General features: G+C 37.2%; 1 protein-coding gene across 3 annotated transcripts in view; it reads left to right on the plus strand.

Moving 5' to 3' along the window:
* The window catches only part of PRKDC (protein kinase, DNA-activated, catalytic subunit), a 270539-nt gene that overhangs the window by 143866 nt on the left and 107929 nt on the right, over positions 1-18744 (plus strand). For all 3 annotated transcript variants that reach the window (XM_074318994.1, XM_074318995.1, XM_074318996.1), the window contains exons 47-51: positions 12925-13062; positions 13270-13389; positions 15733-15876; positions 17405-17556; positions 18169-18300. In XM_074318994.1, coding sequence (XP_074175095.1) covers positions 12925-13062; positions 13270-13389; positions 15733-15876; positions 17405-17556; positions 18169-18300 — 686 coding nt within the window. The remainder of the gene's footprint in view (positions 1-12924; positions 13063-13269; positions 13390-15732; positions 15877-17404; positions 17557-18168; positions 18301-18744) is intronic.

An 18744-nucleotide genomic window follows, 5' to 3' on the forward strand; every position in this document is an offset into this window, starting at 1 on the left:
AGAAACAGAAGCAAGTATAGGGCTGCTCCAAGACTATGAGGGCATTTCCCCTTTCTTACTAATACTTTAGGAGAAATTGAAATCACCATAAAAGGACCTTGTAGATACTGGGGCTATACTTTATCTGTTTTTAACACTACCCAACTAAATTACACTCTGCCTTGGAATAAAGCTTCTGTACAAATGGTAGGGATATCTAATCAACCAATGTCTGTTTAAATCAGAACCTGTTCCCCTCCAGCTAGGAGTGTTAAGGGGCGACATATATTTTTACTAGTTAAATCTGCCCAACTTACCTGATAGTGTGAGACTTTCTAACCAATGATGCTCATGTATCCTCCCAAAAGGGTGAAATGTATTTAGAATTAAATGAATCAGATTAGGAAAATAATGACTTTAAAAGGAACAACATGAGAGAAAACCAGTCTTGAGACTGACTGAATGTTTGTTGCAGGATGTTCCAGTACAGATATTGGCAAGATTAGTCAGCCATTCCTATTAAAATAACTATTGATAATACTTTTCCTCTACCTAATAATTGCTAGTATCCTTTAAGGCCTGATGCACTAGCTGGAATTAGCCCATTATACAAGATTGCTTTTTAAAACAGGGGTTTATTATTCCATGTATCAATGCATGTAGTTTTCCTATTCTTCCAGTAAAGAAACACATTGGAAAAAGATGGAGATTTGCACAGGATCTCAAAGCTATAAAGATATCCTGTAGTTCCAAATCCACATACCCTATTATCAGCTATTCCTGTGTATATTGCCAATACTTTTCAGTAATGTATTTATCTAGTGACCGGTCACGTCCAGCGCAACACGGGCAGTGAGGGTGCGAGAAGGGGCAGCTTTGAGTTAAGTTTTTAAGAAAGAAACATACAGAGACTTAATGCAGTTTAAATTTCAGAAGGACATTGGTCTCACAGTCATGAAAGACTGGAGCCCAGATTTGAGCCGACTGGAGGTTTTTATTGATAAGTATACAAGGGAGTAGCAGTGTTTTTGGCACGGTCTGTGGGACTCATTTATCACGTTATAGAAACAACCCAAACCAATTATGTTGATCTTCAAACAGCGGAAGCAGAAAGTCCTTGAGGTGAGGTATGCAACTCTTTTAAGGGACATATATCACATGTTGAAATTGTTTTACAGAGCTGAGCAGAGAGAGATAAGATAAGCTTGATCTTGTCACTCTCAAGACTTTTCTCCCAATTAGGTGAGAGGGGAAAGCCAGAGCCAGCAGCAGCTTTTCCCAGGCAGGGGGAAGGGGAGACAAAGCCCCTTCCCAAATCTTTCTAAGGCAGCTCATGGGGGTCTCCATGGGGTTCCTCCTGGCTTGAGTTGTCTGCCCTCCCCCACCCCCCGCCCCGTGGGGAGTCTTACTTGTCATTGGCTGCAAACCCTCTTTTGGAGACTAAATAGAGAGAAATATACAGTCCCAGAGATGCACAGTCACAGACTCTTCTTTCCTTAAGGAAAGACATGGGGGACAATCGGCTAGGCTGTTGTGTGACAACAATGACCTTTTTTAGCATTGCTGTAAAGAAAAAAGAAACAGGAAATAACCTCTTTGCTTTTCCACCTGGGAAGATCAAAGTTCACTTGGATAGTATATAGAGAGTCCCACCTATTTCTCTCAGATACTACAACCTAATTTGAATGATCTTGAATTTCCAAGAAATTCTATTCTAATATTTGGATGATTTACTCTTATGTTCTAGGATATATTAGATTCCCAAGAGGACACAACTTACCTGCTACAATAGCTAGTCATAAAAGACATAGGGTCTCAACGGACAAGCTTTGATTCTGTTTACACCAAGTAAAATATCTTGGCTATCTAATATCTACTACAGATAGGCTACTAATTAACCTGAAAGACTTAGAGGAATAACATCCTTCAGTCTTCCAAGAACTAAAACATAAATAGCTTAGAGGATACCTGGGTCTGACTAAATGCTGTCTCAATTAGCTTCCAAATTTTTCGTTAATGGCCCTCTATAATGGCTCCGAAGGCACAGAAAATTTATTTATGAAACTATTACTGTCCTTCTGGCCTTTAAAAATTTTTAGGTAGTAATTGTAATTTACACCATTGTATTCGTACAGCCTAGTAAGGTACACTTCCCAGTTACACAACTAGCAGAAATCAGATTAATAAATGGTGCTTGAGTGCTTCCACTGTAAAGTAGATAGGCCATATTAAATCGAAAAGGTGAATGCTTATGTCTCCAATCTATACGGAATTCTGAATTCACCCAATCCTGGCCTGTCGTATCCACCCCAACAATAACAATATATTATATGGGAAGGAGACATTTTTGTTGGGAAGGGTTAAAAAATTCTTCTGTCATACTGATTTCTATTATAATAACACCAGATTTACAGTAAATGCAATGGGAATATGATGTAATACTGAAATCATAGGGAAATTAACTTTGAGTTTAATATTATATACTGAAATATATATTAATATTAATAATATATTAATATTAATACTGAAAATGCAATGTATTAGTAAATTGAACTAATCCTCCCCATGAATCATTTCTATGGTAATTAATTGGCCCGAAGAAAAATTAGAACTTCTAGATCATGAAATAATAGAACCTTCTTTTATCTGTTCCAACTTATCATAAGGTACAAATAGCAGTAGATGAGGGAAGGAGACATTATTAGCTTAACAGAAAATTATGGTAATGCATGTAAAGGGTTCTTTAGTTGGCTAGGATGTTTGCTCCCTTCAGACTCTTACGTATCTAATATTGGGCGTTTTCTGCTCCTAATATGTGTTACTGCTTTAATGTTACTTCTCTTGGTCCTAATTTGTAAGTGTTTATACTAGATGCAAAAAAACAAAAGACAGACAGAAAAACTCGGATCATGATAGGTCAAAGATTAGAAATGATCCAGGATATATTTAATAAAGACATAGAGGAGCTGACTGCCTCTCATTTGCTTACCTTTTCTTATAAATTAATTAATCATTTGGCCTCGGCTGCCATCTAAGGTTATGGTCTTACCCATCCGCAGTGGTTCCAACATTCAGCAAGACAAATGCTGACACTAAGACTTCCTAGGGGGGCGGCTGGTTAGCTCAGTTGGTTAAAGTGTGGTGCTCTTAACAATAAGGTTGCTGGTTTGATCCCCTCATAAGCCACTGTGAGTTATGCCTTCTAGAACTCGATTGAAACAACTACTTGACTTGGATCCGGTGGGTCCTGGAAAAACACACTTAAAAAATAAAATAAATAAAAAAATAAAAAGACTTCCTACACATGAGACTTCCTAGCACCTTGAGACCACACTACCCAAACAAGATTGGTCATCAATGCATTCTTCAACTTGATTTATGACCAAAAGGAGAACCTGTGGACAGAAAAGGGCCACAGGTTAAATCTGACAAGTTCAGGATATTGAAAAATAACCACATAGGGTGGCGTGAACATAAAAATTCCTAACTAAGGTGGGCCACGACAGAAAGCGACATCTTTAGCCTAAGGCTTTCTTTCTTTTTTTTAAATTAAAGTTTATTGGGGTGACAATTGTTAGTAAAGTTACACAGATTTCAGATATACAATTCTGTAATACATCATCTATATATCACATTATGTATTTTCACCCCCCAGAGTGACTTTTCCTTATATCACCATGCAGTTACCCTCTTCTAGACACCCCTTCTCCCCTTACCCACTGGTCACCACTAAACTATTGTCTGTGTCTATGAGTTTTTGTTTCTTCATTTCTTTATCTCGTTCTTTTGTTGTTTTCAGTTTTATATACCACATATCACTGAAATCCTATGGTTCTCTGTCTGACTTACTTCACTTAACATTATAAACTCAAGATCCATCCATGTTGTCCCAATGGTACTATTTCATCTTTTCTTATGGCCAAATAGTATTCCATTGTGTATATATACGACGACTTCTTTACCCATTCATTTATGGAAGGACACTTTGGTTGTTTCCATGTCTTGCCCACTGTAAATAAAGCTACAGTGACATTGGAGCACATATGTCTTTATGCATAAATGTTTTCAGATTTTTTGGGTACATACCAAGGAGAGGGATTGCTGGGTCATACGGTAATTCTATTACTTTTTTGAGGAACCTCCACACTGCCTTCCATAACGGCTGCACCAGTCTGTATTCCCACCAACAGTGTATGAGGGTTCCTTTTTCTCTACAGCCTCTCCAACACTTGTTACTATTTGTCTTGTTGATGATAGCCATTCTGACTGGGGTGAGGTGATATCTCATTGTGGTTTTTATTTGCATTTCTCTGATGATTAGTGATGTTGAGCATTTTTTCATATGTCTATTTGTCATTTGTATGTCCTCTTTGGAGAAATGTCTCTTCAGGTCCTCTGCCCATTTTTTAATTGGATTGTTTGTTTTCTTGTTGTTGAGTTGTATGAGTTCCTTATACATTTTGGATATTACCCTTTATCAGAGGCGTTTGCAAAAATCCTCTACCATTTGGTTGGTTGCCTCTTTATTTTGTCGATGGTTTCTTTTGCAGTTCAGAAGCTTTTTAGTTTGATATACTCCCATTCATTTATTTTAATTTTACTTACCTTTGGAGTCACATTCATAAAATGCTGTTTGAACCCCAAGTCCATAAATTTACTACCTATGTTTTCTTCTATGCAGTTTATTTTTTGAGATCTTGTGTTTAGGTCTTCGATGCATTTTGAATTAATTTTGGTACGTGGTGACAGATAGCAGTCTAGTTACATTCTTTTGCGTGTGGCTTTCCAGCTCTCCCAGCACCATTTATTAAAGAGGTTGTCTTTTCTCCATTATATGTTTTTGGCTTCTTTGTCAAAAATTATCTGTCCATATTTATGTGGGTTCATTTCTGGGTTCTCAGTTCTATTCTATTGGTCTGTGTGTCTGTTTTTCTGCCAACACCACACTATTTTGATTATTATTGCCCTCTACTACAAGCTGAAGTCAGAGAGTGTGATACCTCCAGCATTGTTCTTTTTGTTAGGATTGTTTAGCTATTTGGGGTCTTTTGTGATTCCATACAAATCTGATGATGTTTTCTTCTTTCTTTAAAAAATGCCATTGTGATTTTCATGGGGATTGCATTAAATCTGTTTTGGGTAATGTGACCATTTGAACTATGTTGATTCTTTCAATCCATGAACACGGAATGTCTTATTATTTCTTTTTTCCTTCTTCAATTTCTTTTAAAAATGTCTTGTAGTTTTCAATATATACCTCTTTCACATCCTTGGTTAAGTTTATTCCTAGGTATTTATTCTTTTTGTTGTAATTACAAAAGGAATTGTTTTTTGTTTTTTGTTTTCTGTGATTTCATTGTTAGTATGTAGGAATGCAATGGACTTTTGTACATTGATTTTGTAGCTGGCAACTTGACTGTATTCGTATATTGTTTCTAATAGTTTTTTTGGTTTTTCTATATATAGCATCATGTAATCTGCAAAGAGTGACAATTTAACTTCTTCATTCCCAATTTGGATGCCTTTTATAACTTTCTCTTGCCTGATTGCTCTGGCTAGGACTTCCAATCACATGTTGAAAAGCAGAGGTGATATGTGACATCTCTGTCGTATTGAACGTTGAGCAACGGGCTTCAGTTTTTCACTGTTAATTATGATATTAGCTGAAGGTTTGTCATATATGGCCTTTATTATGTTAAGGTATTTTCCTTCTATACCTATTTTATTAAGTGTTTTAACCATAAATGGATGTTGTATGTTGTAAAACGCTTTTTCTGCATCTATTGATATGATCATATGATTTTCGTCGTTTATGTTGTTTATGTGGTGTATCACATTGATGGGTTTGCATATGTTGAATTGTCCTTGTGCCTGTGGGTTGAACCCGACTTGGTCGTGATGAATAATCTTTTGAATGCATTGCTATATTCAATTTTTTTAGAATTTTGTTTAGGGTTTTCGCATCTCTATTCATCAGAGATATCGGTGTGTAATTTTCTCTTTTTGTGTTAACCTTACCTTAGGTTTTGGTGTGAGGGTAGTTGGCCTCATAAAATGAATTAGGGAGTATTGTTTCTTCTTCAATTTTTGGGAAGAATTTGAGTAGAACAGGTATTATATCCTCTTTGAATCTTTGGTAGAATTCACTAGTGAAGCCATCTGGTCCCGGACTTTTGCTTTTGGGAAGGTTTTGGATGACTGATTCAATTTCCTTACTGGTGATTGTTCTATTTAGATTTTCCAGTTCTTCATGGTTCAGCCTAGGGAGGCTATATGTTTCTAAGAATTTGTCTGTATCTTCTAGGTTATTCAATTTGGTGGCATATAGTCCTTCATAGTATTCTTGGATGACCCTTTGTATTTCTGTGGTGTCCCTGATAACTTCCCCTCTTTCATTTCTGATTTTGTTTATTTGTGTCTTCGCTTTTTATGTTAGTGAGTCTAACCAAGGGTTTAGTGAGTCTAACCAACTCTTTGTCGCATCAGTTTTTTCTTTTGTCTTTTTGTGCTCTATTTCATTTAGCTCTGCTCTGATTTTTATTATTTCTTTCCTTTTGCTGACTTTGGGTTTTACTTGTTCTTCCTTTTCTAATTCTTTAAGGTGTAACATGAGGTTATTTATCTGGGATTTTTCTTCTTTCTTGACATAGGCCTGTAATGATATAAATTTCCCTCTTAAAACTGCTTTCGCTGCATCCCAAAAAATTTGGTAGGATGTATTTTCATTGTCATTTGTTTCTATGTGTCTGTTGATCTCTCCTCTTATTTCTTCTTGACCCAGTCCTTCTTTAAAAGTATGTTGTTTAATCTCCATGTATTTGTGTTTTTTCCCGCTTTCTTTTTACGGTTAATATCCACTTTCAAAGCCTTGTGATCAGAGAATATGCATGGTATGATTTCAATCTTCTTAAATTCGTTGAGACTGATTTTATGTCCCAATATATGGTCTATCCCTGAGAATGTTCCGTGTACACTAGAAAAAAATGTATAGTCTGATGTTTTAGGATGAAGTGCTCTATAAATGTCAATTATGTCCATTTAATCTAATGTGTCATTTAGGGCTAATATTTCTTTATTTATTTTTTGTTTGGATGATCTACCTATAGCTGTCAGTGATGTATTTAGGTCTCCTACTATAATTGTATTTTCGTCAATTTCTCCCTTTAGTTCTGTTAGTAATTGCTTGGAATATATATGTGCTTTCTGACTGGGGCATAAGTATTGTATGACTATTATGTCTTCTTGTTGTATAGTCCCTTTTATCATTATGAAATGTCTATCTTTGTCTCTTATTAACTTTTTCATCCTGAAGTCTGTTTCATCTTGTATCAGTATGGATACACTTGATTTTCTCTGGATACCATTTGCACGGGGTGTCAATTTCCACCCTTTCACTTTGAGTGTGTGCTTGTCCTTGTAGCTGAGATGTGTCTCTTGGAGACAGCATATGGTTGGGTTGAGTTTTTTGATCCAATCTCCTACTCTGTGCCTTTTTATTGGTGGGTTCAGTCCATTTACATTTAGAGTGATTATTGATACGTGAGGATTTCATATCATTCGGTCTTTTGTTTTTTGGTACGGTTGTGTCTCCATTGTTCCTTTGCCTTTTTGTTGCTGTCTGTTGTTTCAATGTGGTGGTATTCTATGATTTTTTTCCTCTGTTTCTTCTTTTATTGTTATATATTTCGGTTCTGGATTTTTTTTTGAGTCGTTACCATTAGGTTTATGTAGAAGAAAGTTTGACATTTACAGTATTCCATTTTCGTCAACATGCTTACTTTCTCCATTCCTGTATTCCGGTTCAGACCTTTACTGTTTCCGCCTTTTCTGTTTTGGTTGTCACAAATTATCCCTATTTATGCTGGTGGAGTAGGCACCTTCAGTATTTCTTGTAGTGCAGGTCATGTGTTAGAAAATTCCCTCAGCTTCTGTATGTCTGGAAAGGTCTTTATTCCTCCTTCATATCTAAAGGGTATCTTTGCTGGTTATATTATTCTTGGCTCTTACTTTCTCTCTTTCAATAGTTTTACTATTTGATTCCACTCCCTCCTGGCTTGTAGAGTTTCTGCTGAAAAATCTGATGATAATCTAATGGTCTTTCCATTGTACGTTACTGTCTTCTTTTCCCTGAATGCCTTGAGAGTTTTATCCTTGGTTGTTAGTTTTTGACAGCTTCAATACAATGTGCCTTGGAGAAGGCCTGTTGGGGTTGAGGTAATTAGGTGTTCTATTTGCTTCTTGGATTCATGGATCCAGTTCTTTCCACCTGTTTGGGAAGTTCTGGTCAACTGTTTTGAATATACTCTCTTTTCCCTCTTTCCTTTCTTCTCTGTCTGGTATTTCCATTATTCTTATATTGCTCTTTCTGATGGAGTGAGAAAGTTCTTGTGGAGTTCTTTCATTTCTTTGTTAAGTCACAAGTCTCTCTCTTCTTACATCTGTGTCATTCCAGATTTCTATCTTTGATTCCACTGATTCTTTCCTCCATTGTCAACTCTACTACCTAAGCTGGTTTTTTCATTCTTCATTTCTTTTATTGAGTTCTTAATCTCCAGAAATTCAATGTCGTGTTTTTTTTCCGGATTTTCAATCTCTTGGGCAAAATGTTCATTTTGTTCTTTTCTTGTGTTTCTGAGTTCATTAAACTGCCTTTCTGTGTTTTCTTGCATCTCGTTGAGTTTTTTAAGAACTGCAGTCCTGAATTCTCTGTCATTTAAGTCACATATTTCCACGTGTTTAAGTTCATTATCTGGAGACTTCTCATTTTCTTTCTGAGCTGTCTTGTTACCTTGGCAATTACTGAATTATTATTTCTCTTCCTAGGCATCTACTGGAGTGGGTTCTACAACAGGTTGAAAGAAAGTGGTCTTTCTTTTGTTTTTCTGTAGGTGTTGGTGGAGTGTTTTATTTTCTCTCCGGCTGCAACCTTTTATTCTCTTTCATGCTGTATTGTTTTATTTTCTCTGCACTGTTCCGGCTTTTCACACAATGGCAGGATTCCCTGGAAGCTGGGCTTCGATCTCTTCTGTGAACAGTTTGCCTGGGTCACAGGACACCGCCTCCATGGGGGGATGTGGAGAACTTCTGAAGTTCCAAAGTTCTTACTGCACCAGACTCAGAGCCTGTGTGTTTCAGTGGCTGTTTACTCCTGCAGGGATCCACTCAGATAGATTGGGGGCAGGGGTGTGTTGGGTTGTGAGAGGTGGACCAGAGCAATCTGTGCAACCACAACCACAGCCAGTCCTACACCCAAGGCTCCCTCCCCTTTGCTGGAAGTAGTTGGGCTGGGAGTTTGTGGCTCTAGCACCTATTCTCAGAACTGCGAATTTTCTGTTCTTTTGATCTGACACTGCTACCATTATGTTTCTAGCACTGGGAGGGTGAGGAGGGGGCGGCTAGGCTCAGTGCCTAAGCCTTCCATTTTCTGCTTAGCAGTGGGGGCTTAAACTGCCAGTTTCACACTTCTTCCACCAGTCTTTTCCCTAAGGTCTCTGCCGTGAGCCACCGTGAGCGTCGGTTTCAGTCGTGTATGCTGATCCCTCAGTCGGGACTTGGAGCCATAAGTGGAGCACTAGCAGTCCCAGTTCTTCCTTCTCCCGCGGCTGTGGTAGTTCCAGAATGCAGTGAGCTCAGAGCCCCAAGCTAGGTCTGTGTTCTTTGTCCGTGTGACCTGCTTCTCAGTACTTCCCCTTTCCCAACTCCCACGTTCGCCCAATTTTCCCACCTTTTGGTAATTTCAGTTGCGTGTCTCTTAGTCTTGCCTGTCTGCTGTGCAGTGAGTCTTTTGTGGAATTACAGTTGTTCAATTTTTTGTAAATTCCAGGGGAGATTTCAAGAGCTCACCTCATGCAGCCGTTTTTATGTGGTAATGTGATGCTTTCTTGATAAAGTCTATCCTTACCTTAAGTTAGCCTGTCTATTGTCTTTTTGCACCTAAGATAACATCTTTGGAATTTCAGTAATCCCTTTTAAGGACCAGAGCAGGAAACTACAGAATCCCTCATGATTATTCTTGTCCTCTGATTACCATCTCTATTTGCTGTAAAAAATGAACCTTTGTCCTGTACTCACCTATATAAAATAAGTACCTGTCTCTCCAATTTACTTTTATTCAATCCCAGAGATTTCCACGTTTTGCTTTCTTCCACCCCCTTAAGCTACCAGGTATGAATTTCTTGTAACCCTGTTCCTTTGATTCTACATGTAATACAAGCTGCGAACTGCCATTTTGTGGAGTATTTTCTCAATCCATTGAGATTTTGCTTCCCAGCAACTATTGTCAGTTTGGCACAAATAAACTCTTAGGAGCTTTTGGTTAGGCTGAATGTTTTTTCATTGACAAGTGACATGCTGTTTTTGAATTTTGGGACAATTTCCAATAGAAACGATTTACAGGAGTAGTACAAAGAATTCTTGTGCGTCCTTCACCCAGAGATGTCACTCAGGGTTTGCCTGTTATCTGATAAGGTCTTCTCTAGTGGGAAGATTCCACAACATGCACCCAGTTGCCATCGCCTTGTAGTACAATGGTGATTATCCAACGCTTCCTTAGTAATAGTAGACTAGGAATTTGAGCAGGAGTATGACAAAGCGATGCTGTGTTCTTGTGAGAGAGATGTTGACCTCCTTTTGGTGGGAGATGTCATTCTTCATCCCACTGTCACCCCCTAGTTTTTAACGTTCATTGGTGTCTTTTCTCTAAATTAGTTATTACTATGCTAGTTGTAAAATGGTTAACTTTTAATTCCATCTCTACTTCTTTATTTATTAGGTGGCCTTCTACCATACTGAAGAGCTTTCTCTTCTTCCCATTTATTTTGTTTTAATTTTTATCAGTGTGATCTGGATTCTTATTTTATTCAGTGAGTTATCATTTATTTTGATGCTCAGATTGTGCCAGGTTTGGCCTGTGAGATTCCCTTCATGCTTGCTTCTTTGTTCTTTTGACATATTCTTGTCATTCTTTGTGCAATTCCTAATTGCTGACACAAGGTAATGTTCATAGGTCGTCTAATTCTTCCCTGCCCCAGCCTTGGAATGGGCTGACTCTCTAAGGGGCCTTGGTTCCTGTGCGTAGAGAATAGCAGAAAGCTGCTTGCAAGCCTTCTCATGGACATAGATAGGAATTATATTACACACCTGTGCACTCATGTAGTCACTACATGCACATCACAAGGTCTCAGAGATACATTTGATTCCCATCCAGGGTTCTTTCAAACTTGAGCCCTTTCCAGTTTCTCTGATATATACTGACTCACTCCCTGTTCGCCTTGACCCTTTTGCCCGCCTCCATATACTAATGCATTCCTGGAGTGAGCCCTCAAATACATGGTGGGTACCCCACTCTGTTCCTCCTCTGCTCCCAGACATTGCCAGATATCTTTCTCCCCACTGCAGTCTGCCCAGTGGTTTTTTGCCTGAGAAGGATGGAGGGAGGAGTCATGTGTTTTTAAAGTTGAGTTTGATGTGCTTTATGTTGCTCCTAAGGTTGGTTTCTCATTTTTAATGAATGCTTCGAAGGGAGCCCATTCATTAGTTTCACCAAAATTATGTCATGCATCTGTGCTGGTTAATAAAAATGTGTGACGTTGTTCTATTATGGTTGCATTGTCCAGTGAGACTTCAGTAATAGGCCATTTACATCACCACATCTTGGGTTCACTCCTCATGCCTTCTATCTGATTGCATGACCTGAGTCTCCAGTTTAAAATTTATCCGGTTGTGAGCAGCAACTTGAGATACAATGATTCTGAGTAAAAATGTTGAGTACATCTAAATACAGTTAAATATCATGATTAACTTCTTTGACACTTTACCAGTTGTAAGGAAAAAGGGACATTAAAGTTGCTGTGATTGATTTTATGTCTCACTGAGTATGTTGTAACCCTGATTGTATATAAAATTTGCTATTTCAATGTTACTTAGTTTTTCTTTTATTAAAATATGACACCATTTCCTATCATTTCTAAAGTCCCTGATTTATAGAAAGTATCCATTATATTTCAGAGGATAGACCATGGCCATAATGGTTGTGAGAGGAGTTTACATTTTCAAATACTGTTTATCTTGGGAAGTGACGTTCTGGAATAGTTCCTACTACCACAGCAGATAGAATTACAAAATTTATCTAGGGCTATTTTTATTCCTTTTTCTATTAAATCTCTGCAATCTCTTAGTAGCTCCAAGCTAACTTTTAACTTAACAAAAATTTCCTCTTAGGATTTCTCAAGTCGTTTTTTTCCTGGGAGTGATCTGTGCTAGAAAATACCAGACAGATTTCATTCAACCCTAGGGTGTGTGTGTGTGTGTGTTAATATACTGTATATGTATGGCAAACCTCAGTTCATCATTACCTTTATAAAATGATTATCACTGCTGTATTTTCTGAGAATTTGAGGATCAAGAATGATTTAAGAGATTTGTTCTATTAATTAAAATTTTGAGGCAAACTAAGGACTTTACAAAGATTTTCAGAGAAAACTTTTTTTCAGTTTGCTGAGGAAAAAATAAAAGATAAACATTTATAATTATACTTCAGTAGCTCTACTTTCTCTATAAAGTGTCAACTCAGAATCGTGAGACTATTGCTTTCAAGGTATTAAGGGTTCTGGGAACTCCAAGACACGCACATTTGAAAAGATCTTGGTGTTTATACAAAGCAGCACATGTGTGCATGGATGCTATGACTTCAGTATAACCCCAAGGGAGTGACCACATGGACAAGGTCAGGTGGGAAATATGTTCCTAGAATATAAAGAAGATATGAGGTCCTGTTTGTTTTCAGTTGTTCAGTAAGAAAACATTCCAAGTGTATTTGATAGTATTACCAAATTATCATTGTTACCTAAGTGTGTGTTTAATGATATTGCCCCAAAAATCAGAATGTCATGTACACTGAAATTTTAACAATGTACTCTGCATAATCGGATTCTTCCCTTTTCCTAGGAGCATAAAGACCCTGTGATTCAAGATGATATCCTGGAGTTAGAGATGGATGAACTCAATCAACACGAATGTATGGCAACCATGACAGCCCTTATTAAGCACATGCAGAGAAATCAGATTCTACCTAAAGGAGAAGAGGTCTTTCTTCTGCTAATCTTTTATGGTCTCAAAACTATTCATTGGTATCATATTAAGAATGAATATTTAATATCAAAGACTAAATCAAATTCCATGTCAAATAAGCATGATTTTGTTGTTCTTGTTTTACTTTGTCATTATTGTCTCATCAAAATATGGAGTTATTTTATGAGTCTTTTAAAGGTAATTTTGAGTGTATCATTTCAGGGTTCAGTGCCAAGAAATCTTCCTCCATGGATGAAATTTCTTCATGACAAACTAGGAAATTCATCGGTATCATTAAATATTCGTCTCTTCTTAGCAAAACTTGTCATTAATACAGAAGAAGTAAGTAATTTATTATTTCTTTAAATATTCTTTGCAATTATATGTATCTACTTAACTCCACAACAAAGAAAGACGTAAAGGAACAGAGCATGGCATTTTTTTTCTCTAAGTAAATTAGCCAACCATATTTATTTATTTGTTCAGCATCATTCTTTTATCATTTTCTTTTAAAATATGTGAATTAACGTCTATTGTGTTAGAAGTGATCTTTTTCTAAGTGCATGTGTTAGCAACTTCATTATGGCTGCCAAGTCTCTTGGTTCATAGTAACAAAGAAGGTGGTAAAATTATTCCTGTTGACTCTATATGAAAAATAGCTGAATATCTTAGATAGTTGCTGAATTTATATGTTGGCCTACATGTAGCACTGTGATGGGAAGGAGCCTCTTCCACTGGTGGGAGTTAGGATAGACTTTCTAGAAAGCCCATGAGCCAAGTGTTGTAAAGTAGCAGTGTGAGTTTACGTTCTACATGGAAGCAGCAGTGTGAACAGAGACTGCCCCTGACACAGCCAAACACATCTGCACTGACTGCACAGACCATGGACACAGGTCCAAAGGAAAAGTGTGAGTGTCATGGCTACATGTATGAGGGGCAGGTAAGCTGAACCAGGCCTTCAGGGTCCAGCTCATTCATTGAGTGTTAGGGAACCACTGAAGGGTGCTAGGAAGAGTGACGTGATCCACTTGGCTCCACAGAGAGTCCTTCTAGGCAGCACTGCAGACATGAAGTGAAGGCCACAAGCTATTGAGAAGTGGTTGAGAGTGCTGACCTGAAGCCGCAGTAGAGCCTCTGTTCCTCAGGGTCATGCTTGATTTCTAACTTCTGGGGCTGCCATAACAGGTACCACAAAAACAGATGGCTTAAACAACAGAAACTGAAAGCCAGAAGTTTGAAATCAAGGTGTTGGTAGGGTTGGTTCTTTCTGAAAGCTGTAAGGGAGAATCTGTTTCAGGCTTCTCTCCCAGCTTATAGTGGCCTTGGGTATTTCTCAGCATGTAGAACGTGTTCTCCATGAGTCTTCACATTGTCTTCCCTCTCTGCATCTGTCTTCATATGTACAAATTTACCCTTTTGATAAAGACACTCATTGAATTAAGGCCCTCACTGACTATTCTTGATAACCTTCAAAGATCCCATTTCTAAATAAGGTCACACTTACAGGTACTGGGAGTTAGGACTTCAGCATTTTTTGGGGGGACTCAGTTCAACCCATCACTCTCAGCGTCACATGTGATTTCTAGCTCACATTCTTTTAAGTGCTTACTTGATGGCTAGCAAAAAAGGAATTGGTGTCTTTGTTTTTTGGATGATTTCTTGGTAGCTGGGTTTGACAAGTAAGCCTGCTGAATGTATTCATACATGTGGATACGAGGTGCGTCTCAGACATCACACAGTTGTCCCTGGAGTTTCGTGTATATCTGGAGCTTGGAAATGATCAGGGCAGTGGTTTCCAGAAGGGAATGTTCAAAACATTCTGTTGTCTTGTGAAGAAAGATTAGAACTTGGGTTTACATTTATTTTTGAAATTTCAACCTTTAAATTTATCTATTTGTTATTTTTTAATAAAATAGTAAAGAGGTTTGTATTTATAATTTATAGATAAATCAATACACACACATTGGAAGTGTTCAAACGTTTTTACTTATGGGGTGATAAACAAAAGACTTGAGACAACACCGATTTAAGCTGTGAAAGTAGATGAGCAATCCCTGAGAAAACATATTTTTAAAAAACAAAGGTGGCAAAGGTTAAGAAAGTAAATAGCTTGATTTATACTTTAGTCTGTTCTTTTGCATCAGAATAGCAATTTCTAAAATAAATTAAATGGAATCTAGTATATAGATGCATTTCATTTAGATTTTAGAGTCTTGGGTATAAGAAGTCTATAAGAGAATGATTTCCATAATACAGGAAGAAATGAAAAAATAGCCACATGTATCTACCGAATTTGCATATTCTCATTTTTCATATATTTGATGCATTGACATAAAATAAAATTAGAATTCTCTAGAGCTGCATGTTATTCAGATAGGACAAAGTTGATATAGGATACTTTGATTTTGATTTCTATGAGCATAGTTATATCAGAAAGGTTTTAAGAAAAGAAAACAGCAATAATGAATTAATTTCCATTGAATTGTGGTTTCCAGAGACCATGAGAAGAGAATTCAACAGAACATCTGATCTGATTAAGCAGGGTAGTTGTTGAAATTTACATCTGTTTTGGATTTAGGTCAAGTCATAATATAAAATTTTAGCTGATGGAGGATATGTTTCTGGATTAATATTTTGGTTATTCAAAACAGTTCTTTTATATTTGCCTTTTAAATTCTCTTCTAGGTCTTTCGTCCTTATGCGAAGTACTGGCTTAGCCCCTTGCTACAGCTGATTGTTTCTGAAAACAATGGAGGAGAAGGAATTCACTATATGGTGGTTGAGATAGTGGTTACTGTTCTTTCATGGACAGGATTAGCTACTCCTATAGTAAGAATGGATACATCTTTTATGTAGTAATCTATCAGTTCTTTGCTGATATCCTAAGTAGAGCATATAATAAATAATTCAAGCTCCTCTTAATGACTTAGAGTCATCATTTTTAGCATTAATTGTTATGTTGCTTGTTGCTTTGGTACTGCTGTACTAAATGGCCTCATACTGCTTTAGTTCTCTTTTGTCTGCTTTTAATAATTCCTCTGAGCTTTTTTTTAAACTATTGAGTATTTGTTTTGTTTGTTGCTCTTACCTGCTAGGAGCTTGAATCCTAGATAATTGGTTTATTAAAAGTGTGTCGAATAAATGTCAGTAGACCCTGAATGTGAGGTTCTGAAAACTGCTGTGAGCAAAGTCCCTGGATTTTTTGGAATTTGTTTTGCCAGCCTATCTACTTACACAGTATTGACTGATCTATAATGGTTGAGATTGCTGTGATACTTGTTTAGATGAATGACACTGTTCTACTTAAGTAAGCTTGTGACATTCACCAGTATAGGTTTGTGTGTGTTGAAATTTTGCCTATTCATTTGAAAACATTAACATTAATGTGTAAAAGTTTTCATGTAAGGATATGCTGGGATCGGTCCTTATTAAACATAATGTATGTACACAGAGCTTTTATATGTGTTTGTGTCAGGGTGTGCCTCTCATTTCACAGTAAACTAAATTTAGATTTAGCTTTAATGTGATAAAATAATTTGTAGGCTGCTTAATAACCTGAAAAATTAAGGACTGTTTAGTTTAACTTAGGAACCATTGGAAAAGATTCATTTAGATGTCAGGAGCGCAGTTAAGCTTGAGAAAGCTGAACTAGTTAGGTGTCAGAATAGCTGATTAAAGCCAAAATGAAAGTCACAGTGAAGACTTTAATCAAAAAACTCATTGTAATAGTGTAAGCAAGAGGCTAAAACCAGAGGAAGTACTGACTCCAGTGTTCCATTTCCCCCCATGAAATAGCATACTGATCGAGGGTCAAGTGAATCAGCACAGATCTGGGGGTCATCTTCCTGTTGAGGGAACCACACACTAAAGGCTCCAGCAGTTTTATAGGACCCTGCTGTTAGAAGGAGTGTGAGGGACAAGGGCTAGGAGTCAAAAAGCACTGAGTACTGAGTCAGAGTGGGGAAGAGTGTTTTCAAGGTTGCCCTTACCCCCATTAAGGGGTTTTCAGCAGAGGTACCCAGGAGTGAAGGTGCCTGGGCTAGGAATGCACATATGTGCAAGAGCATGACCAAATAGGGGGCCTGAGTGTCTGATTGCAACTACCCTTTGAGACTGCAGTATCCTGGCTGTGTTCCAAGTCTGGTGTAAGGAGACCAGCTTTCCCCTATGAGACCTATCAGGTAACACCTTTGTAATTGCCTATGGTTAAACCTGAAAAATCACACATAGGTTTTTAACCAGGAGGCAGCCTCCTCAGTAGAATGCCACATTTTTTTTATAATGAACTTTTGGATTAAACAATGCTTTTTCAGAATGAAATGCTACGTATTAATGTAGAATTTCTGTACCATTTCAGGGGATTCCTAAAGATGAAGTGTTAGCAAATCGATTGCTTCATTTCCTAATGAAGCATGTTTTTCATCAAAGAAGAGCTGTGTTTAGTCACAACCTTGAAATTATAAAAACCCTTGTTGAATGCTGGAAGGATTGTTTATCCATCCCTTACAGGTATAAATTTACTAGATTTTACAGTATTATTTAGAAAACTTTAAAATGTAAAATGTTGTAAATAACGATTACAATGAAATTTAATTACTTGAAATGACAAAAGGAATAATATAATTTGAAATAGGATTCATTTATAAGGGTATAATATTGCTACTCATAAAATCATAACCTCCAGAGTTTGACACTAGAAGCATTTCTGAGCAGGTCATTGTCTCCAGGTAGCCCCTGCCCTGTCTCTAGGTTCACCTCTGACTTTTCCCCAACTGGGCATGTGGGACACACTCCGCTCTTCACTGTACTAGCCCAGGAGTGGACTGTAGAACTTTTCTCTGATCCCTTTTAGTACTGCCTGAGGCAAACTAAAACTTTCAAAAGATTTTACTACCAACTAGGGGAATTTGGTCAAATAATTATAGGAAGATAGAAAACTGCCTATGTTCCAAAGCTACAATAACCTGAATGTGAACAGAGAATATTAGCAAGAAGAGTGTTAGGTTTGGGAAAACAAAAAGTATTTCTTACCCTGATAATTAGCTGTAGAAATTTTTATATTTGTGTTCCTGCTTCTTATTTTATTATACGATAATCTATACATTTATTCTTATGTTTCAGATTAATATTCGAAAAGTTTTCCAGTAAAGATCCTAATTCTAAAGACAATTCAGTAGGAATTCAATTATTAGGCATTGTAATGGCCAATAACTTGCCTCCCTATGACCCGAAATGTGGCATAGAGAGTATAAAGTAAGTATCAGTTTTTGCTTTGATTTCTTTTTAGGTTAAAGTATTCCTGAATTGGAAACAGACTGGAGTATGGTTTAATTCTGTACATTTAAGGGCCAGAACCCATGTTAAAAATATTTTTACCTAATTTAATAGGTAGTGGAGTGAATGAGGTAGGTAAGTTTTTTTTAATTAGTGTAATTTTTTCATGTACATTTTGGCAAATAAGAGGTGTTAAATATTTTCTTATTTTCTAAACTGACATATTCAACATTTATCTCTTAAAAACAACATGAGCTCTTTGAGACCATTCATTATAGGATCATGACCATGAACAGGATGCCCTTGGGATTCGTCCTGTCTGCCCCTGTTACTGTGCTCTTTGGCATAGCTGCAGTCACCTTGCTCCCCTCCATCAGGACCCTTCAGAGGCAGGAGTGGATACAGACATGACGTGTGAAAGGG

Source organism: Rhinolophus sinicus, linkage group LG14 (genome assembly GCF_036562045.2).
Source record: "Rhinolophus sinicus isolate RSC01 linkage group LG14, ASM3656204v1, whole genome shotgun sequence".
Classification (NCBI taxonomy): Eukaryota; Metazoa; Chordata; class Mammalia; order Chiroptera; family Rhinolophidae; genus Rhinolophus; species Rhinolophus sinicus.